This window comes from Spea bombifrons, chromosome 6 (assembly GCF_027358695.1).
Source record: "Spea bombifrons isolate aSpeBom1 chromosome 6, aSpeBom1.2.pri, whole genome shotgun sequence".
NCBI lineage: Eukaryota > Metazoa > Chordata > Amphibia > Anura > Pelobatidae > Spea > Spea bombifrons.
In genome coordinates this window covers 36,299,366-36,322,980 of record NC_071092.1, presented here as the reverse complement: position 1 = coordinate 36,322,980, position 23,615 = coordinate 36,299,366, and the positions used below count along the sequence as shown (strand labels likewise).

The window sequence follows — 23,615 nt, the reverse complement described above, 5'->3', positions numbered from 1 at the left end:
CATTTTGGCAGTGTAGCTGATATTAATAGGTTTGTTAAAATCTAGAATGTGGTCATGGTTTTGAAAGGCACATGTAATAATAATGGGGCTCCGTAATAAATAACACTTTCACAATAAAGGTAAGTATCTGTGACAAAGCACAATAGAAAATTCTTACCGGGGAACATATTTTCAATGTAATTTCCTGGCTTAATTAGCAGAAGATCCACCTATCCAAGCCAGACTAAGCAAGGGAGCTTTATTGTGGTAAGTTTTGTGCTACCTGAAAAAGACAAGGAAAAGAAATCCTCAGGTAAGAATTTTCTGTTTCCATGTCGTTCCCGGGAGCATGTGGTAGGAGATATAACGAAGCAGCAGGGAAAGATAGCAGCACTTTTTCCAAAAAAGCAATCTTCTGCTTGAGAAAAATCAAGCCGATAGTGGTTTTGTGTTCAGATTCTTCCAAACTGCTACAAATCTGGGTCATTGACATGCCAGCTGACTCTGACCAAGACGCTGAGACAGCCCTAGAAGAAATGAGCACAAGAGGAGGTTCCTTTCCATCCTTCCTGTAAGCATATATATATATATATATATATATATATATATATATATATATATATATGTCAGTACAAAGGACCTGAAAATCGGCCTTTAAACCGAATATCGTAGTGTTTGCCACTTCTGTAGATAGACCAATATCGTGTTCGTTTCAAGAGCAAACTGGATTTGGATGCAGAATAGGCCCCTGATGCAACAGGACCAGCCTGGTTTCAAGCCTTACTGGGTTTGCCAGAGATATACAGACCAGCTCTAGAAATCAGATCCATTTGGGCCAAACTGTGGCAATCAGGATCGCCAAATTCCTCTTGATCTCAAGGTTCTTGTTGTGCAAAGACGCCATCAGATCTATGTCCAGCACCCAGCTGACTTATAATTATTTGCACAAAAAAACCACCCATATTCAGACTCCACTCCATGAGAGAACTGATTATCTCCTGAGAAAGTCAGACAGAGTTGCATAAAAAAGCTGCCCCTTGATATCAGCAATGCTGAATCTCTCTCTTTTTGGCTCCTTCAGCCACTTCATCCTCCAGTTAGTACAGCCAAGTTCTGACTGATCTGGCCATAAATGCCACAAGAATGCCTGGTCAGAATATGGCTGCTGGAGCTCAATGGCTTTTCTATTGGCCCCTTCTGGTTTATGGGATCAGAAAACATACTTGGAAAAGAGTCCTCCAGAGGAATGGTTAACTTACTGGTTGCTCTGGGTCAACAATCCTAGAGACAGCACGTAACTGCAGGAGCTCCCTGAAAAGAGGAACAGCCAGGACACCCTCTAGAGACAAGTACAGTAAGTATTCTGCATGGTGATTGGATGAGATGCACCACCTTAGATGTCATTGTGCATTTATGTGCAATGAATTTACTTTTTTTAGGGGAAAAAGTAATATGCCAATTTCCATGAAATTTACTTTTTAAGACTTAGGTTGACAACACTAAATACTTACATTCCTGACGTTTTTATTTTCCAAAAAACCCAAAACATTTACAGAAGTCATGCTGCTCTTGTGGTTGTAATATATCTCCATCTTGTGGTAACGATCAGAATACAGCACGTGGACAGAGAGTACGGCAATGTATTTTTCTATAGCTTCCTAACCTTCTCAGAGTCTTCAGAGGAACAGATGTTTTAAATCTTAACACAAAATAAGATAACTGGCAATATCAGATCGCTATGGCTTATAAGGACAAAAGCCTGAATTTTAACCTTAACCTATAACATCTCTCCAAGAGAATAAATTATAAAGAATTATAATTTCTATGTAAGCCTTTTGCTATAAAGAATACTTTCAACTTATAACTCGTAACTTTGCAAAGAGGCTTAACCAGGTACAAGCACTGTCATTAAGCTCTACTCTGGCCAATTCAGGAAACCGCCATCAGTGGCCAATCTGGCTGCTGCTCCAAGCGCCCTCATCTTCGCACTTCTAGGAATTTGAAACTTCTGTAACCCCATCGGAGATCGGAGGCCAGTTTGGTGGTAATATGTTGGCTTACTGTCTATAGATAGATCATGATTTTTCCCAGAAAAGTTTTCTTCTGATGTAGAAGACAAATGATCATCTAAAGAAAAAAAGAAACAACTAAATGAATATGTCATATGAAAAATGGATAATATATGAGCAGCAATATCCTGGTGTTACCTGAGTTTTGGCCTATATCCAGTGGATTTATGGTCTCTTGACCAGAGAAATCTCTTGTTGGAGTCAGGGGTCCTGAATCATTTGTTTCTTCTGATTTTTTGGACTCGATCAAAGAGATGTAAAAGTCACCCAAAGAGGAATGTAGCATGCTAGCGTCATCAAGCTCCTCAGAAGGCGGAGAGGACTGTAACTGAATGAATATGGACAAGAGGTTGCATCTATTACGAGCTGCTCTTTTCCTTAACCTGCGCTCTGGCCAATACTTAATACAAAATATAAGTGCCTGGGTTTATCTGTAGCGCTAAAAACTGTGACAAACCTCTGGGCTGGATTTCTTCTCGCACTCATTTACATCTAAAGAACTGGATCTACTCCCAACTTCAGAGCCGAACACAGACCAAGTCTCATCCCATATATCAGTGCCTTTGGGGAATGCTTCAATGTACGGGATCCCACATACAGTTTCCTCCTTTACCTAATGGTCAAAGGAAAAAAAATTGCAATCAGTCATTGATTGTACTCAATCACCAATCATCCAATAAATGGACATTAATAGGTACTAACTACCATGACTGACTTGCAGCTTAATCAGAAGATTGATTCACCCTAATGACATGTCCTTCAAATCAATGTCAATGTTCATAAATGTAATACCTCCAAAGTGTTTCAATGGTATAACTGGTTTATACTTTATACATAGACATATCTATTGTGTATTTATACTACCCTAGCGAGAGAGAAAAATTATTTTAGCATCATTAAATTAATAAACTTCATATGGCTTGCATTATTTATCTTTTTAAGTATTTTGGAAATATGTGGTCTTGAAAGTACTGACTTCCATGCCAAAACTACAATTAATTCATTTGCCTGCTCATCAGCTCATCCTAACCAACAATACCAGAACCATCAGCTTTTGCCAAACGGAGAGGGACCTATAATGCAAATCCTGATAACGACCACAGTTGTTGTGCGTTTCCCAAATCGGTGGGATTTGGGAAACGCACCTATCATCACTAGGCTCATTTAACACATAAAAATCTGGTTACGAATCACTAAACATATGAAAGCAATGAGGTGTGAGAAGCATTACCTCCACGACAGATTCGCTGTGATTTGGAAATCCAGAAGGAAGACCTTCATTTTGTTCTGGGCTCTCAAGAGGTTCCTCAGATAGCTGTCCTTGGGGCTGGGCAAGGTAATGCACAAATGGGTTGCACTTTTGTGAGGTCTGTAGTGTAACAAGCAGAGAAGAGCTGCTTACAGGAGTGAGGTTTTAAGGCACCAATGATTCATAGAAAATCCCAGCCACTGTGTATCTTTATGATTTGTGTTGCCACTAAAGTCAGGCAGCACTGAAGGGTTTTCTGGACTGTATTAATGCAACAGAATCAATAACACATTCTAGAAGTCTCAGAAATAGTAAGCGGCACCTAATTAGATTCATTTACATTAGTCTATATTAGCACTAAGGAAATGGTTAAGTCATGAGGTTTTAAGTTGACCACAAAGGGTCCACATTTTATTAACAATGTAATCTGGGAGGTAACACATTGAAGTGATTTAGAGCAATACAACAGAAACATAGAAAGTGACGGCAGATAAGAACCAGTAGGCCCATCCAGTCTGCCCAACCTCTCAGTGCTTTCCTTTAGTACCTGCCCTTATCCTATATCTAGCTTGGCATTATGCCTATCCCATGCTTGCTTAAATGCCTTTACTGTATTTACATCTACCACGTCTGCCGGAAGGCTATTCCATGCGTCCACTACCCTTTCCGTAAAGTAATATTTTCTGATGTTACCATTAAACCTTTGTCCCTCTAGCTTATGGCTATGTCCTCTTGTTGTGGTAGTATTTCTCCTTTTAAATAAACAATGTTCCTTTACCTTGTTGATTCCCTTTAAGTATTTAAATGTTTCTATCATATCCCCCCTGTCACGTCTTTCTTCCAGGCTATATAGGTTAAGATCCTTTAACCTGTCCTGGTAAGGTTTATCTTGTAATCCATAAACCATTTTAGTAGCCCTTCTCTGCACTTTCTCCAACATTTCTATATCCTTTTGGAGATACGGTCTCCAGTGCTGTACACAATACTCCAAGTGAGGTCTCACCAGTGATCTGTACAGCGGCATGAGCTCTTCCCTCTTTCTACTGCTAATACCTCTCGCTACACAACCAAGCATTCTGCTAGCATTACCTGCTGCTCTACTGCATTGTCTGCCTACCTTTAAATCCTCAGAAATAATTACCCCTAAATCCCTTTCCTCACACGTTGAGGTTAGGACAATATCAAATATTCTATACTCTGCCCTTGGGTTTTTATGCCCCAGGTGCATTACTTTGCATTTATCTACATTAAATGCCAATTGCCACAGCTCTGACCATTTTTCCAGCTTACCTAGATCGTTTGCCATTTGGCTTCTTCCTCCAGGAACATCAACCCTGTTGCAAATTTTTGTGTCGTCAGCAAATAAACATACCTTTCCATCAAGACCATCTGCAATATCACTAATAAAAATATTAAAGAGAATGGGTCCAAGTACAGATCCCTGAGGTATCCCACTGGTAACAAGACCTTGTTCTGAACATTGACTACAACCCTCTGTTTTCTGTCACTCAGCCACTCCCTAATCCATTCAACAACATTGGGATCTAAACCCAGAGATTGCAGTTTATTTATAAGTCTCCTATGTGGGACAGAGTCAAAGGCCTTACTGAAATCCAGATTCGCAATGTCTACTGCACCACCTTGATCAATTACTTTAGTCACCCAATCAAAAAAATCAATAAGATTCGTTTTGGTATGATCTTCCTGAGGAAAACCCATGTTTTTTTTGATCTTGAAACCCATGTGACTTCAGATGTTCAACAATCCTTTCCTTTAATATTGTTTCCATTAATTTCCCCACTACAGATGTAAGGCTAACTGGACTGTAGTTGCCCGACTCCTCCCTACTGCCTTTTTTGTGAAAGAACACAACATTCGCTACTTTCCAATCCCCTGGGACGACTCCCGTTACCAATGATTCGTTAAATATATCAGTTAACGGTTTTGCTAGTACACCACCAAGCTCTTTTAATAACTTGGGGTGTACCCCATCAGGCCTCATCGACTTATTTGTCTTTACCTTAGACAACTGAAGCAGAACCTCCGCCTCGATAAACTCACATATTTCAAATGATTCAGTCTTATTTTCCAACTGAGGTCCCATTCCCTCATTTTCATTTGCAATTTGTTTTATGGGCTGAGAGTGATATGAGTAGATCCTGTTTCTCACACCTGAGGAAGAATTTGGACACGTCCTAAAAGTGCAGGCAGCAGCGGGGGTTGTCTGCATCGCGCAGACATCCACCGGCTGCCAAAGAGGAGGATCCAGGTCCCCTGCAGCGCTGCGGGGGACCTGAATCCTAACCCTGCTGCCTGCCCGCAGGAGGGCTAAATGAAAAAGGGGGAAAAAACACCTGTGCTAAACCTGCAATAAATGTCAATTTTTGTTTTTTCGTTGCCCTTTTGTGTTCCATTTGGTTTTGAACATTCATACCTGTTGAGGGAGACAGACTCTCAAAACATACAGGTTACTTGGATTTCATTAATATCTGCAATCCAGACCCCCCCAATCACCTAAGGAACCTAATGTAAAGTAGAATCTACTTGACAAAAGTAGAATCAGCCCATGACAAAATGTCACATTGCTCTGGATCACGTGTGTTACCTCTCAGATTACTTTAGTAGCAGTATCACACCATGTATAATCATGTCTGAAGATTTATATTCTTATTTAAGAAATTAAGAATTTTTAAATATATATTTTTCACGGGAATTCATTTATTTTACGGAATAAGTTACTTGGTGTTATACGTGGTACAATTTTTGCTGTGAACAAAATTTGTTATAGGCATGTTGGACAATACTGGCAATCTACTGTATGTGTTGTACTATCAGCACACAGCACAAAGTCCTGAGTTAAGATTTCAACAGTAGAAGTTAAATCCCCAGGTCAGCCACCCATATTTCAGATGATCTGATATGTATGTTCTTTTAGTTTCCCACTTACTTTGTAATATATTGGGTCTTGGCCCACTTGAGCCAGGCCTTGAGTTGTCAGTAGCTGGTGCAGATACACATCTTCATCAGATGACGTATCACAAAGGAACAGGTATAAAACATCTACTACGTACTGCAGCACCAGCCCCACTAGAGGACCGCGATCGCACTGCTGCTGGAAACGCTTAGTAGCTTGTACTGACCACGCATCCTGAAAACATAAGGAGTGCTTATTTTGAGGGGCTTGCACACGGATGACACAACGGGGCTGCAGAACCTCTAATAATTACTTTACCTCCAGTGGACTCACAAAGGCTAGGCAAGAAGGCACAGCCTGAGCAGGAAGCTTCATATAACAATTTCTAAAGTAGAAAAATATTGAAAGAAATGACTTAGTTAAATATAAGTTGATAGCCCAAGTGACTGGAAACAACATACAAAATGCTGTCAATAAAAGGCTCAGACATTCATACAGATTCCTGGGGTGTTGATGAATGTGGAAGAGGTAACCCAGAAATAAGTCAGATGCAGAACACGAAACTACAACTGGGCAGCAATAACAAAATGGGAATCAGCAGCATGAAGTATATGCCAAGAGAATGTTAACTATAGACACAGGACATAAGAAGATGTTTGTAGAAAATACAAAGTCTAGGTCTCAGACGATGTTACAGACAGAGCAGCTGTAGACTCTTACTTGAGGAATCGTAGCCAGGATCTCTTCACAGTCGTCACATGGCCAAAGTCGGGATAAAAAACGTCCACGTCTTCAGTCCCGACAAAAGCATGCAATATAACTCTGTACCACCAGACGTCTCCATCCACTCTAGCAGCATAAATCCCCCCTACAGCGACACAGTGATCCGGTACAAGATAGCGCTCAGACACGCACTCATTAGAGTAGCAGCGCCTAGAAAACAGGACAGAGGAAACCCATAAATATATGGGATTTTATGATAGCTCAGTCCTATTATTTTTTTTATGGAAGAAACAGACATAGAATTCTGACATAATAATCGTTAGGTGTGTGGTAAAAATATATGTTAGACTGTCTCCTTATGCATGAGCCTCCCATTGGAAAAACTTCACACCCCAGATATTTATAGATTGGGAATGTGCTTCAGATCTTATAGAAATCTTGAGCACCAAAGGAATGGGAAGTAAAATATATTAAAAGATGAAAATGTAGTGTATTTTAAATATTGTTTGTGTCCCTGTAAGTAAAATAACATACAATGGCATGGACTACATATAACTGAGTGGTGAGACCTATGAAACAGTGTGTTTTGAAACCATCAATAGCTGTTTAAATGGGAATTAGGTACAGCTGAATTAGTTACAGCTGGGTCCCCCACCTCCCCGGTAAAATACATCCTAGTACACACACACAAACATTAACACATCCACACTCATGCTGACACCCACACACTAACACATACATAATCCATCAAAAACACACTACCCTAAAATATACTCACTCCATCACACCTTTACCTTGCCTGGAGCCTTTCCTATAGCTGCTTCTATGTAATGTCACGTTACCTAACACCGGCCCTGTTTGAAGAACTTTGGACCACCCCTGCCCTATAATGAGGCCAAGCCAGTTTGTTTCTTTTCCATATGATTTTAAAAGTAAATTTTAGAACCATTCTATACTATTCATATAATTCTTACTCCTTGCAGGGGGGTTTAAAACATATCGGCAGTTTGAAGTGTCCAACGCATTTTAAGGATGGGAGCCAGATGGAGATTGTTTTTACCTATAAGTCTATTTTCCTGGTGGTTGTAAAGTGTATATTTGCACATAGGTTATGGACTCCATCCCCTTGTCCTCATGTAAACCGAGCAGGTGTCCTTTGTATTTGAAAACAGTACTGTGTGATTATCTCTAATATTGTTAGTGGTTACTAATAGGTTGGAAACCATTGACATAAGGGCTGTTTTTAGTCATTATATGCTTCCAAGTTTGAAACACATTCAATGGTTCTGTATTCATGAAGCCATAACAGAAATGTCCCGTATCCAGTAATGTCACTGGAATCCACCTGTAAGGAATCTTACATGGTTACATATATAGTTACATAGTGCATAGGGTTGAAAAAAGACCTAAGTCCATCAAGTTCAACCCTTTTACCTAACCTTCCTAACTCTTGATCTGTAAGGATACAGCAAAGGTAAAGAAAATATGGTAATGTAGTTAAAGTTATAGCAATGATTAATTCCCACCTCATTTCTATCATCATGTCTTCCAGCTTCTCAGACATATCCTTTCCACAGCAACGGATATAAAACTCGCTGGGGGAAGTAATGTTTTCCACAAATACCCCTACCATGAAGCCACGTTTCATACGGGGTAAGCAGTGCAGTTTCTGATGTATTACAGCGTCTGGAGGGATTTCCTTCTCTGTACTAGAAGACAGGTGTATCTCCTGAGGCCCCCACTTGGATAAAAAAGTAAAGTCAACAAACCTTGAAATGTGTTCTGTAAACACAGACATGAGCAAGAACAATATACATTTTGTTATGTACAAGTCAAACATTCTATTGATTTCCCCAGGTATAAAAATCAGAAAATGTTTATACATATTGTAAAAATCATTATGTTCATACCCAGAGATTTCCATCTGCTTGAGAGACCTTGAACCCAACTGGTTTAACATGCACTGGCTGTTGCTGGGGCGAATTCCAACTGGAAAGGGGGTCAGCTGCTGGGCCAAACACTTTGCTATCTAACATGGAGTAAAACCAAAACCAACGCTATTACCAGAGACAAAGCAAACAGCGCTCATTGATAATCAATTACTCATGGTTCTTGGAATCCCATTTGTTAACATGTCAGAAGTGCACAAAATGAGAAAGAAAAACAAATACAGTTTCACGTGGTACCTAAACAAGGCTGAAGAAAAGTATGGGCTGTCCTTAAATAAATAAGATCAACATTTCCAAATTAATTAAGTCCACAATGGAGATATCCTTAGTAGAAGCTGCAGCTTCTGCCTCCTTGGGGTCTGGGCATTTTGCACCACAGACTGGCTGCTTTAAATCAATGGGAGAGATTGCTACGCATGCCCATAGGGGTCTCATTAGATGTTCTTCCAGAGCGTTTGCTAAGCCAGGAGGGTGAAGCACACTGGTGGTAAGTAGACCCCATGTCAGGAGATGTGTTTGGTCAAACACATCTATGGTGCAGGAAACAGCTAGGGTTTGCAGCAGAGGTAAATGTAAAGGGAACACTTTGCTGATATACACCTCTGTTAACTATGGCCCACACATGGTGAAGTGGCCAAGCATTAAAGCAGAAGGCAATATATTTCTGACTCTTTACCTTCAAGCTTGGGCAGCGCTTCTGTATCAAAGATATGCCAATCATCTTCATTTGGTGTGCTTTCCAAGTGAAGCATGTCCCCCAGTGATCCAATTAGCTCCATTACAGAGGTGAACCCCAGTTTTCTGTACTGCAGGTCCTTCCCTATGTAACTCTAAAAACAAAGCAAACTAAGTAGCGTTAATTGGTTTGTAAATGTGTTCTTTGAACACACATTCTCCCTGTCGGCAGATCTAACAAACTTACAACATACATTGGTTATCCAGGCATGTCCACTACACATCCTCACCTTAAACTGAGAAGGAAGTTGGGAAACTAGAAGTCCTTTGGGATGCTGGTTCACAACCTGTTTCGACATTAATTATTGATACACATTATTATCAAACAGGAATTTGCTCTGTTATTGCTTGTCCATATTTCCTAGTAAGGTAAAGGTTCTACAAATTTTCTTTACAATTAAACCTACATGTTTAATCTCCCTTCGAAGCTCTGGACTTAGCATCCCACCTGTTCCCTTCTGCACCAAGCACAGTCTCAACTCTTTTTCCAACTGTAAGAAAAAGCATTGTATACATATTTCTTATTCATTTCTTTGTTTTTCAGGAAAATAACATTCTGTGTACTTTTATTTGGCAGTAAGGTATATCTGTTTCTTTTCTGCTTTTAGAATACAGTATCAATAAACAATGAAAAACTGGTAAGCATTCTACCAAAATGATAAATAGGTGAGAGATAACTAAATAGGAATGAATAATCATGTGGTTCCAGAGAATAGAAAGTTAGGATGCCTTTACTGTGGGAAAGTGATAAAACGCCCTTTAAGAAAATTGTGAGGATTAGGACCGATAAGGAAATTTTGTCAAAGTAATAAAACAAGGTTAGACACTGCACTGTACACCAGGTGACCATACCTTCTCTTCAAGAAAATGTAAGCTCTCTTCTTTAACAAATTCAGATAATGGAGCTTGGTCTGAATGCATAGCTGACCTCTGTATTTCAGGAGTAAACGTCTCTATAACTGGCTTAGGTTTTCCTAATGAACTGTTTGTAATTGTTGTCTTGGTTGGTCTGTAAGGGCTGTGCACACAATTTCCTCTACTTTCATCTTCCTTTGTCACCCTAGGTACAGCTGGACTTCTGTCTTCTTCTAACGCCTTAGTTACCGCTGAACTTCTGTCTTCTGCTGACACATTAGGTACCGCTAGACTTCTTTCTTCTAACGCCTTAGTTGCTGCTGAACTTCTGTCTTCTGCTGACACCTTAGGTACCACTGGACTTCTGTCTTCTTGTAAAACATTGGGCACCTCAACAGGATACGCGCACAAGTTTTGTTTAAGTTCAGGGTGCTGCACAAAACTGCCATTCGAAGTGTTTATTGGTTGTGTTTGTTTGTTAGGGGTCTCCTGACAAAGGTCTTTCCTGTGTGGTTGAAGTACAGTTGGTGAAGAAGAGTCCACAACAGGTTTCCTATTTAGGTCTTGTGACATGGGTTGCCCTGGAACATGATTAGACAGAGGATGGTTTTTTATAAGAATTACTAAAAAGGTACTATTTAATTTAATGCAGGTATCCAGAGCACTGCGTCTTAAAATTTTATGTCTGGGGACTGCTTTAGAAAGTGGGTTGAACACAAGCAACTCCACCACAAACAATTTAGCATTGTCTATGAAAGCATATGAAAAGTCTATGAAAGTATATTTTTGTTAAATACAAATACATAGATTTTGGATAAAATCGTAAACAAAAGTTCCATCTCCCTACCACAAATAATTATATTGTATATGTATATATACACACATACATATATACATTATATGGACGAAAGTATTGGGACACTGGGGCACATTCTGGAATAGAAAAGGGCCTTCCTCAAACTGTTCCCACAAAGTTGGAAGCACAGCATTGTCCACATATATGTCCCCTCCAGCATACCAAAAGATTTTGAACATTGCTATGCTTGCAACTTTGTGGGAACCACTTGGTGAAGGTCCTTTTCTGTTCCAGCATGACTTTGCCCAGTGCACAAAGAAAGGTCAAGACATGGTTCGATGAGCTTGATGTTGAAGAACTTGACCGACCGCACAGAGCCCTGATGTCAACCCCACCTTTGCGTGAAATGGGGACCAACTACATATTAATGTCTATGTATTTAGAATGCACGGTCATAAAAGAAGTCCCTGTGGGTGTAATGATCAGGCATCCCAATACTTTTGATCAACAGTGTGTGTGTGTGTGTGTGTGTGTGTGTATATATACACACACATTTACACTGAACATTTAACTTTAATAACCATGTTAATAGCCTAAGGGAACGCATAACATACAATTCCATTTCCTGTACATCATTCTGTGGAGCAAGCTGAAGATGCACCACTGTTTGAGAACCTGACAGTCTATAAAAGCACACATTCGATTTTTAAAGGCAAAATACTGCTTTATGGAATGAAGGCCCAAACGACAGGCCAGATGGAAAATCAAGGTAAAGGAAAAACAAGAGATCAGGAAAAGAAGAGACAGTGAAGCATAACATTTTCATATGTTACGGCCTCTTACCATTCACTTTGCCACTGGCATTTGATCTCCGAAGCGCCAGCAATGATCCAGCTCTTGTCTGTTTCACTTCGACGATATCAGCGATAGACCTGATCACTTCCAACATGGAGTAAAACCCATATCGGGTATATTGAAAACTACGTCCAAAGCGAGATACAAAGGCCTTCTCCAACTCCGAGATCAGCAATGGTGAGATGGACAGCAGGTCTCGTAGGTCACTCTTGACAGCAGCAGGGAGCACCGGGGCTACTCTGCCACGTCTTACCAAGTCAACATGACACCTAGGTCTCACTTGCCGTACTCGCCTCCCTTTTGATTTAGCAGGGTCTCTCTGCCGGGAAACCAACTCTGCAATCCTTTTCGTTGCTTCGTCGACCACCGCTTGTTTGACGGGAAAAAAAAAAATCTTAACAAATGTAAAGGAATTAGCACACTGTCAGGGTTTTGGCCTACCTGCCCTGGCTTTCCTCCTCATGGCTCTGTTTGTTAGGCTGCGCCCCCTTCCTCTTCCAACTTTATGTCCTAGTTAACCCCTCCTCTTCCTGCAGGCTGTGACTATATTAACCAGCTAGTTCAGTGGTTCCGGACCTGTGAGTGCGTGCTTCCTTCCAGTGTTTGATTCTTGTGTATGACCTGGCCTGTCTGACTCCTGCCTGCTTTTGGACTACGTGGATTTCTGGACTCCTGACCTTGGCTCGTATGACTACCCGTTCTGGCTCCTGACCTTGGCTTGTTCTACGACCACCCGCTTGTCTTATGTTTTGGATTCTTGTTATCATTTTATTTTAATAAACATTTTGACCAGTACCTTTTTGCCTCCGTCCTGACACACACACAGCAATAGTTACGGTTAGTGCAAATTTTATCTAGGCACAAACTGGCGCAAGCATCAGGGTGCAGACTAGTGGGAGCAAAGATAAAGCTGATCTGTAATAAGCGTTAATTTGCTAGTTCTAAAGCATAACGTATCCATAAGATGCTGATGAACTACGTTGTAGTTTGGTAGCAAACGATCACAGTAAACATCTACCACCTTATTTATATTACAGGCAGGCACCCTTTGGGACCAAGGTTATTGCAGAACTACAACAATCATTATCCTCAGCCAAAGGATGAGAACTAGGATCCACATCAGGTTCCATAAGCCCAAATTGTGTGGTTTATTGATTGTGCATATATAAGTTTTTTTGTCAACCTCTGTGAAGCCAGTGTAAGGTAAATACCTGTTAATATCACGGTGCCATCTACTTGCGAGTGGATCTGGACTACATTGGGCATATCCAAAAGCAGCTCCATAGAGGACCGGTAGCCTAGGGTTCGCAGAGGAAGATTCGAACCAATCATCATTCTATAGTCCTGCTCCAGCTCTTGAACACTCAGTCCTTTCTTGGATGCAATAAGCAAAGAGCGCACCTCTTTCTGCACCCTCTGCAGGATCCGTTCCTCATCCATTTTCGGCACACAAAGTGGCTTCTTACAATTATCCAATAACTAAAAGAACAAATACATCTGAAAAACCAGAAAAGAAAGTAAATCTAAAAGTGATCACCATAACAGAAGTTTTGCGAGAATAACATTTATTTTATTTTCTGCTTCTTCTTACTATATCACATCCATTAGGTATATTAACTAACCCTTAAGGAAGGAGGACATAATATTACGTGTCCGCACAAAACTGTCTTTTAAAGCTGACGACGTAATATTACGTCCTTTGCTACCTTTACAGATTGCAGCCACCATCGGCGACAGAACTGCTGCGGCCGGCTGTATAGAACCAGGCAGACAAGTCAAAGCCAATAAGAGGATTTTTTGCTGGTTATGTATAGTTGTGAAAAGTTCTAACATCATGGTCTTCTGCTGACACCGTAGGTACCGCTGGACATCTGTCTTCCTGTAACACCTTAAACACCTCAACAGAATGTGCAAACAAGTTCAGGATGCTGCACAAAACTGTCATTCGAAGTGTTTATTGGTTGTGTTGGTTTGTTAGAAGTCTCCTGACAAAGGCCTTTCCAGTGTGGTTGAAGTACAGTTGGTGAAGAAGAGTCCACAACAGGTTTCCTATCATGTCTTGTGACATAAAAGAATGACTTAGGGGTACTATTCACTTTCATGCAGGTATCCTGAGATGTCTGGGGACTGCTTTAGAAAAAACACAAGTAACTCCACCACAAATTAGTGTGTGTGTATATATATATATAATAAACGTTTAGCCAGAGGGAACAGTAACTTCTGATTCCATTTTCTGTCTGATGCGCACAAACACGCTGCACATCATCCCCTGGACCTCCAGCCTGGTCTATGAAAGCAAACATTTCATATTTGTTACTGCAGATACATAGATTTTGGATAAAATCATGAAAAAAACATTAAAAAAAGAGGATGTATATGATATATTTTAAACCAACTACATCAGAAAAACATGCCACAGCATATGACTTGTTTCTGAGATCTGGTCAAAAAAATAAACACACATATATATATATATATATATATATATATATATATATATATCTATATATATATATACATAAAGGAGTAGTAGAAGCATTATTAATAATCACACATCCACATCTACCAGAAGGCTTGTTTTCTCCTCAGAAATCCCATGGTGCTGCCACAGTCACAAGGAATTCTGGGTAGGCGCATGCAAATAAGATCAACAATGATCACAATGATATATATTTTATCACTGGCTATTTATAGTTTGTATAGGGATAGCTGATATATATTTTATCACTGGCTGTGTATAGTTTGTATAGGGATAGCTGATATATATTTTATCACTGGCTGTGTATAGTTTTTATAGGGATAGTTGATATATATTTTATCACTGGCTATTTATAGTTTTTATAGGGATAGTTGATATATATTTTATCACTGGCTGTGTATAGTTTTTATAGGGATAGTTGATATATATTTTATCACTGGGTATTTATAGTTTGTATAGGGATAGTTGATATGTATTTTATCACTGGCTGTGTATAGTTTTTATAGGGATAGTTGATATATATTTTATCACTGGCTATTTATAGTTTGTATAGGGATAGCTGATATGTATTTTATCACTGGCTGTGTATAGTTTTTATAGGGATAGTTGATATATATTTTATCACTGGCTATGTATAGTTTTTCTTAGTTTTCAATATATTTTTCATACTAAATGATATATATTTATCAGAGAGGGGCTAAGAAATGACCTCTTATCAAAAGCACAAGATATTTATTTCATTATAATCATCACTCCCACAAATAAAAGGCATCAAACACCATAGAGGGCTGTATACAAGGGAACGACCATGAGCCGCAAGTTGACACATGGAAGGGAAGTCTCTTACCCCTGTGGCGTTCACGAAAATGACACAATGTCACGAACCCAGCAGCCTCACCTGTTGTCACCCTCCGCCTGACGTCAACATCCTGTAGTACTGTGACCCGGAACCGCTAGTCACCAGAATGTGCTTCCGCGGCGACCCGTGTGGGCCGGCCTGCTCTGTACTCTACACAAATGAGTCCCAGCAGCAGTACAGTGACTCACTAGGGGCGGGCCGCCCATGGAAACGAGATACATGTAGAACGTGATAAGCAGAGTTCGCGCATGCGCTTTAAGATTTTAGTATATCGAATTTTAATCCAACAACCCTCAATTTACACGAAACGGGTATTAGTAGCATCGGTGCCTCTATGCCATGGAGCTTATACCCCAATTTCCCCCTTTAATAGAAATTATATTCATCCATTCCTCTTCCAACCTAAATATGGACTATTTAAATTCGAAGGGTTACTGTTTAGAAAATGCTTTCACCATTGATCTTGATTGGTATGTTTTAAGTATTTTACTGAAGAGTGTGATTTATACCCATAATGGCTTTTTAGGGAAAAAAAATCCAAACATGCATTTTTTTGGGGGTGAAAGAAAAAGTTTAACCAAATGAAAATATTTTTGTTCAAATATTGGAATGGGTAAACTTAACGCAAAACTCATGCTCAAAATGAACCAAAGGGAAACTGCCAGACTCCAGATTATCCCAAATGTATGCGAGATCTGCCATCTTGCTGCTGTGTCATATTAATTCATTTGATTTAAATTAAAGCCTTTTCGTAAAATGTATATGATTTGAGGTTTTTTTTCAGTTTTTAAGCAAATTCAGCTTCCTTCATTAATAGTTTTGGTGGGTTGAATGTATCAAACCACATGTTCTTGATACAACACAGACATTTTTTAAGACCTTATAGAATGAATAGGCAACATGTGCCAGTCCAACTGCTGTGCACTGTGACTCCTATAACCCTCAGCCATGTTTCAAGTCTGCAGTGGGATTTTTTTTTTGTTAATTTCACAAACTTTTATTTTTATTTTACTGATTACGTATTATACCGGGCAGGCGGTACTTTCATCTATACACACGCTGAATAACTGGTGTTGCGGGATCTACCTATGTGGTGAATAGATGAAGGAATGGTAGTTTTCTAGCATGGAAGGAATTTGTTGGAGAGCAGATCCTCCTCCAGCATGTCCCCCTACGCTGAATAACAACTCCGCTTTTAATAAAGCCGGATCCGTGCAAGATCAGCAGCTCGGAATTCTGCTGACTCCGTGTGGAGTGAATCCCACACAGGAACACGCAATTCTATCCCTTCATGTTTAAAGGTTTCATCTCATCATTAAGAGAAGGTGGCATCATGACATATGTCTCGGCCGATCTTACGTTTTCAGCATGTCATGTAAAGCGCTACCGGTTGGGCAGGGCTTACGCCACTGGTTATGGCATACGTAATAGCAATCATTCAATGGACGCAAATTGCCGTTATCCCGCTCCCTTCTCTCTCAGGCAGGGTGTTTATATTGTTTTTAAAGATACATTTAATAATTGTTATTGGCCTCTTGTCGCACACACAGAAAATACTATTAAAAAGCATATTGTGGATTGCGTCACATTATATGGCCATATATTGTTCACATACCCGTGTAAAATTAGATAGGGTTCACCAAACACGGCGTGTTCTGATCTAGTGGCGTGCTGAGCAATATATCGCCATATCATGTGACAGAATCCCCAATATTAATACCTCCAATAGGGATTTGTTGGGCCTGCTTTGTTTCTTTACTTTGTATACACATGTCGGACACTTAGACAGCACCCCGGAATCTGAATTTATATTATTTTTCCTTGTTTTCTGGAATGGACATTTCCCACAGACACTGTGTGCTTGCGCGTCAACGTGAAGTTTAACTGATTTAAATACCTTTTTTAACCGTAGATTGTAGGGCTCCACAAATTATATTAACCTCTCAAGGACAACAGGTTGTCCTTAAACCCATTAAGGACAATGCATTGTGAGCCCATAAATGTATGGGCTTTGTCGTGAAGGGGTTAAAGTAGACACTCATGCTAATTGTCAATTAAAGGCGTTTTTTATTGTTTGTTTTTCTCGACGTTGATCCAAGTGATTGGAGTTGGCAGACTGCTTTATTCTGCAGTCTAGTGCTCCGTTTTAAACCGATTTAATTACCCTACTAAGGTAAAATGTGAATAACGAATTGTCTTCATATTCTTCCTGAATAGGATTTTTCCGTTCAGAAACTTAAGGTTGTTCACAATATTTAACAAGTTACCAGAGCCGAGCCAGCAGTGAGAGCCGAAATGTGCCGTTAAGGATGGAATTAATCCTTTTAGTGCCGACCATGCGCTACGTGGCTTCAGGGAAGAGTCCAGGCGAGTCCTACGTTAAAAAGAAAAGCTGTATGTTTACAGTCTATATATCTATACGTCTGCTGGCTTATCAAACATCTCCCATATAACTGGCCCATAGGGCGGCTGGACGTGGGGAGCTTGATCGCCCGAGAGGGTTCTATACCAAGGGGATTGCCTGGGCCTAGTGTCAACTAAATATATATATATAAATATATATATATATAAGATTGTTACTCATTAAGTAAATAATAAAGATTGGCCTCGCTTCCCACAGGTGGAAATGTGCCCCGGCGCCCATCTCTCAAAGTGTGAAAGGGGCAGCCATTAAAAAAGAGACCTCAGTCTCCCCATGCCTTGTAAAGCCTCTCAACGTGAAACTCTCTGCAGTGCTACAAAGCCTGAAACGTGACCTTTCTAAAGATTAAAAACCTGCTTTTTTTCTTGAAAGTGTTTACAGCCTGAACTTTTGACCTGGATAGTTTCCTTCACCCAAAGTTATTGAAACTAAAATGTTGCTTTAGGAGGCAAAATGAGTTGAAAAGCCAATTTGGCTGAAATATAATCTATTTATAATCTACTTACTCTAAGTCATACATATAGATTTAGACAGGCGTTGCTGAGTATGTTAACGTAATCACACATTTGAATGTATTATTTTTGTAAAGCATGGCGCCTCAAGTGAATCGAGCAATATATATTCCTTCAGCCGCCTCCTTTCCACCATCACCCTCCTTACCGCTAAGTGCCAGGATATGGAAACTCCTGGAACACCACCATTATTATTATCTTTTATTTATATAGCGCAGCATATTCAAGGGGTATGACAAGACTATACAAACCGGTACATTAGGTGGAAAGAGCCCTGCTCGCAAGCTTACAGTCTTGCACATCACACTATCAGGCAGCACCACGTAGTGGAGCCCAAACATCTGCTCTGGGTTTTTCAACAAAGTGCCTGCCGTCCCCTGGACCTGCCACCCTAGAGCTACTCAGCCTAGGACAGAATACACTGTGGGGTGAATCACTAATATAGATATGTAGCTGCCTCCGTGTTTGATATAGTGGGGCACAGCTTTTAGTCTTTCACCCCATTCTGTAAAACAAGCACTAACTTGGTGCCCATCCCACCCCTTCATTATAAAGCTCACATTAACTGCATTCAGCCCTGGTATCGCCCGCTGTACAGATGTGACGTAGAAAACACTATTGCTGTAGAGAAACTATTTTGAAATACTTTGCTTTCCGTAGAAAGCGCTAATTGTTCCCAGAAACTATTTACTTTAATTTGTAGCCCTTCACCTCCGACACTTCGTCTCCACCGTGGACATATCCCACCTGTCAGCATCATATATAAGGGCCGTCCTGCCCACTCGCTCCTCATTATAGCTATGACTGAGAAAAGATCTCGCAGCTCCTCCCGGGAGCCTCCACAGAGACAGAGAGACTCCTCCACTCAGGGATCCAAGAGGGAGAGAAGAGGGAGCCCGGGCTCAGGAAGGTCCAAGAGAGGGAGGTCCAAGGAGCCAGACAAGAACGACACGAAGGTTTCTACCGTGGTGGATGTGGATGATGTGGTGGTTTCAGACGAGGAGACAGAAATCATGGCACTGCTGGAGAGCGGACAGAAGGATGATGGTGAGCATCAAGCCAACTGCAGTTACCTCCTTCCATACCAAGCATAGGAATCTGCTGCTGGACTCGAAATACTAAGTTCCTCACGTTAGGATAAATATTGGGGATGCATTGCATTAGTGTTTATATTAAAGGCGTAGTAACGGCCATTCGTTAGTTTCTGGGATATAGAAGCCAAACTTTTGCTTGTATGATCTCTGTTTCAGTGAAATCTGTGCTGCTTGTTCACTTACCTAGTAGTTGCTGGTAAATATTATTATTATTATTATTATTATTATTATTATTTATTCATTTATATAGCACTGTCAAATTCCACAGCACTGTACAATGGGTAACCAGGGCATAACAAGTAGTACATCACTTATATGTCCTCATTGTTTGACTAACAATAAAGCCAGACACGCCACGGTGAACAAATGGCCAAGGGCACAGGAAGGCACACTCCGCGCATCATAATCACTTCCGCGCTGATTGACAAGCTATATATATATATAATTTGAATAACAGTTTTACATAGAATACACTTTTTCATAGATTGTACACCACAGAAGATTAAAAGGATGACATCATAACATGGGAACCTTGTGATGTTTTATAAGAGTAGGACTTGTTTGTTTACCTTAAAGAGACACTCCAGCCATTATATAAACTTTAATGCACATGATAGCTGTGTGGCGCCTTTACATTTTCATAGCATCTCTTTTGCAAATGATGTGCATTTGCCGTCCAGCTTTTTTTTCTGTCAAAATATGGCGTAATGAGTGTGACGCTGTGTATTTTCAGGTGTGAAACCCGCTGGCCTCAGGATATGCGAGATGCTCCTCGTGTTCTGCTGTCTTCTGCTCGTCATCGTCACGTTCCCTCTGTCCATCTGGCTCTGTGTCAAGGTGAGTCCGTTTAATTGTGACCGTTGCCTCATTGGACCACAAGGATCACAAATACGTCCTACATCTTATGAAACTGATTCTAAAATGTAACGCGAACCGTAATCTTCTTGTTAATTAACATTTCCAATATTTCGCCAAAAAATGTTTTTTTTTTAATTAATTTTTTTTTTTGAGACTCATACTTGTATTAACACAAGGACAAACTGGAAAGATTATATGGACTTTACGCAAACAAATTTATCAGCCGCACAGCCTGCCTTTTATCTGTCACATTCCTCGATGAGGTTATAATATCAATAATGTATATTTCAATATTTCGTTTTTTTGTTTAAGATAACAATATGGTGAAATTTGCAGTAAAAGTAAACTTATAGGGAAAGTTTACTTCACGGCAGAAAAATGATCATTTAAAGGGGATACTCAGCTATCATATGCATTAAAGTGCACAGAAAGTATACAGAAAATTAACCCTTTATCGGCAATGAAATATATATCAACGTCACAGGTGTGTGTGGATTGTAGACCCCTTCATCTCATTGACCTGTCTGTGTATTAAGAAGGGCTAACCCTGCATAGCACAATACAGGCAGAATTGAGATTATCTCCATTTTTAAGTATAATTAATTGATCTCCTTTTTATAGCAGTTTATCTTTGTCCACAGATTGTACGTGAATATGAACGCGTGGTTATTTTCCGCCTGGGCCGCCTGCTTCCAGGAAGAGCTAGGGGACCAGGTAATTAATGTCGTTCTCTTTTGATACAATGATTTAACTCTTGGTGATCATGATGATAAATTGCACTGTATGGCATAGAAATAACCCCTATATGTCATAAATATAACCCTTTAAGCGACAGGGGAAAGCAATGCTTATCTTTGGCCTATCTTGATTGGCCGATTAATGCTCTACCCCTTTTCAGGGGAAATTACAGAGAGTGGCCTTCGATGACGATGGGGTGGGAAGTGAGGTTTGGCTCCTTCCACCACTTTCCTGAGTATTGGGGTTAACCTCCCAGGTACACCGGTAGCTCTGCCTGCCAGGCGCTATTGCCCCCTTTTGCCTCCCTACGGCATGAGCATTTAGTTGTATAAAATGCACGTGATCCTGTGCGACGGCTAATGTCCCCTTTGTAATAAGTTAGGTATCGTTATAATCCTGTCTCCTTCAGGTCTGTTCTTTTACCTTCCCTGTTTGGACAAGTGCCACAAACTTGACTTTCGCCTAAAGACCTTTGAGGTTCCATTTCACCAGGTAATTCCCTACTGAAACAACGTGTCCTCTCTATAGACTCAAAACGCATGTTTTGGATCCCTAATCATTTTGAATACCAATAGCAAGCTTTGAGTCGCACTGTGAATGTAACAGGTATAAGTACCATTAGTGAGTTATTTCACAGATATCACCTGATTGGAAATTAAAGTGCATTTATGTATAAAGTGATATGGCACATGGTGTTTATTTAACACATCACCCAGATGTTTCAATATACCGCCAGCTCGGACCAATAAAAGCAATATTTGTCCTTACTGGCCGGCATGCAAAAGACCACACACAGTCGTCACATACACCAATCTATAAACCACTGAGCCCACTCACTTTCTTCTTCTTTTTTTGGCTTTGAAGATTGTGACCAAGGACCTGGTGACGTTGGAGGTTGATGCAGTCTGTTATTACCGCCTGGAAAACGCATCTCTTTTCCTGACCAGTGTGAGCAGCGTGTCCAGCGCTCTCCAGTTACTCATCCAAACTACCATGAAGCGTCTCCTGGCACACAAAGCTTTCTTAGATGTCTTGTTGGAGAGAAAAAGTATTGGAGAAGAAGTGAAGGTTAGAGACTGGTTTATTCTTAGCTTTGGTGACCCAATGTGGAGATTTGTTACAGCCAAACATCTTCATGATATAAAACATGACGATCTGGCTCAGAAACTGAAATGGGCGCTTACCATACATTTTCAAGTAGTGAAAGTGGAGTTATCACTATAGCAACCAATTAACTCTGATTGTTTTGCTTTACTGTTTTGGCCCAGAATTTTTTTTTTTTTGGAATAACCTCTGTTGTAGCAATGCCATTCATTCTGCCTCACAATAGAGACGCTCCCAGCCATGAGATTTCCTGTTGTTTGTCTCTTTGTAGGTGGCACTGGATGCAGTGACCTGCCACTGGGGGATCAAAATAGAGAGAACTGAAATGTAGGTATGATAATGGAACAAGGCAAACCTCGAGGGGTGAGAAAGAAGAAATAGCATTAGGTTTAACTTTATTTACATAGTACATATAGTTACATAGTACATACGGTTGAAAAAAGCTCAGGTTCAACCCTAACCTTCCTACTCTTGATCCAAAAGAAGGCAAAAAAATCAGTTTTCTTGGTAGGCGGGCTTTAAAGCCTCTCGTTCATATATTTAAGGGAACTCAAGAATTATTTTGTTGATTTTATTTGCAGTAAGAATGTAAAAGTTCCCGATGAAGTTAAACAGTCTATGGCCATAGAGGAAGAAGCCAAAGTACATGCTAAGGTCAAGGTAAGACTACAGGAAATACTGTTGGCGGTACCCAAAGACTGAGAGATGTGGTTTTTATAGACTTTTGGTTACAGTTGTGACTTTAATAAAGCCGACACATTTTTTCATGTATATTACAAATGTTTTCGCTATAGGTAATTGCAGCAGAAAATGAAAAATCTGTGTCTGAGGCACTTAGACTGGCGGCTGAAAGCTTATCTGGGTCTCCTACTGCAATTCAGCTGCGGTATCTTCACGCATTGCAGTGCATGACGTCTGAGAGACCGGCTACCTTCTTCTTACCTCTGCCTTTTGACCTAATGAACGGAAATTCAACCCCTAAAGTGTCAGATAGCAGTGTAACCTCCAATGCACCCAAGTCAGAAGCTGAAGCGGAACAAGGCAAAAAGAAGGACTCTCCGATGCTTTGAATATGACATCACACTGAAGAATACAGTCAGAATGCAACTGAAGAACATGGAAATAGCGGCAGACGTTGCATTCCCATCTTTTCTGAATGGCGGATTTGTAATATTTATTATGATCTGTTAATTTAGAAATACTTGCTTGGCAAACTGACCTCCACTAATAAAATCAGAGGTGAGGGAGAGGAGCAACTAATTTTTTAAGGTTTAAATTTATAATATGTTTTATGGAAACCCAAACTTAAGCTTGTGAGTAACTGGCAGAACCCAACTGTCTATTAAAACCTATTCACACTTTTCAAATTTAAAGGGACATTACAATTACTAAATTCAGCCATATGAGCAACAACTGTGGTGCTGG

At 40.2% G+C, this 23,615-nt stretch overlaps 2 protein-coding genes across 2 annotated transcripts; one reads left to right on the top strand and one right to left on the bottom strand.

Moving 5' to 3' along the window:
- Positions 1–1,894: 1,894 nt before the first annotated feature.
- On the bottom strand, positions 1,895–13,564 carry TDRD5 (tudor domain containing 5). The gene is made up of 15 exons (XM_053470311.1): positions 13,336–13,564; positions 12,113–12,493; positions 10,471–11,054; positions 10,026–10,109; positions 9,849–9,905; positions 9,560–9,713; positions 8,845–8,963; positions 8,461–8,675; positions 6,932–7,144; positions 6,530–6,596; positions 6,245–6,445; positions 3,280–3,417; positions 2,506–2,661; positions 2,187–2,376; positions 1,895–2,106 (listed from the first exon to the last, which is right to left on the bottom strand). Exons 1-15 carry the CDS (start codon positions 13,562–13,564, stop codon positions 1,895–1,897), a joined length of 3,000 nt encoding a protein of 999 aa, XP_053326286.1.
- A 5,433-nt stretch (positions 13,565–18,997) lies between these two features.
- Positions 18,998–23,545, top strand: NPHS2 (NPHS2 stomatin family member, podocin). Its single transcript, XM_053468715.1, has 8 exons — positions 18,998–19,443; positions 20,224–20,327; positions 20,990–21,062; positions 21,496–21,578; positions 21,951–22,154; positions 22,462–22,517; positions 22,772–22,850; positions 22,985–23,545. Exons 1-8 carry the CDS (start codon positions 19,197–19,199, stop codon positions 23,258–23,260), a joined length of 1,122 nt encoding a protein of 373 aa, XP_053324690.1. The 5' UTR covers positions 18,998–19,196; the 3' UTR covers positions 23,261–23,545.
- The last annotated feature ends 70 nt before the right edge of the window (positions 23,546–23,615 follow it).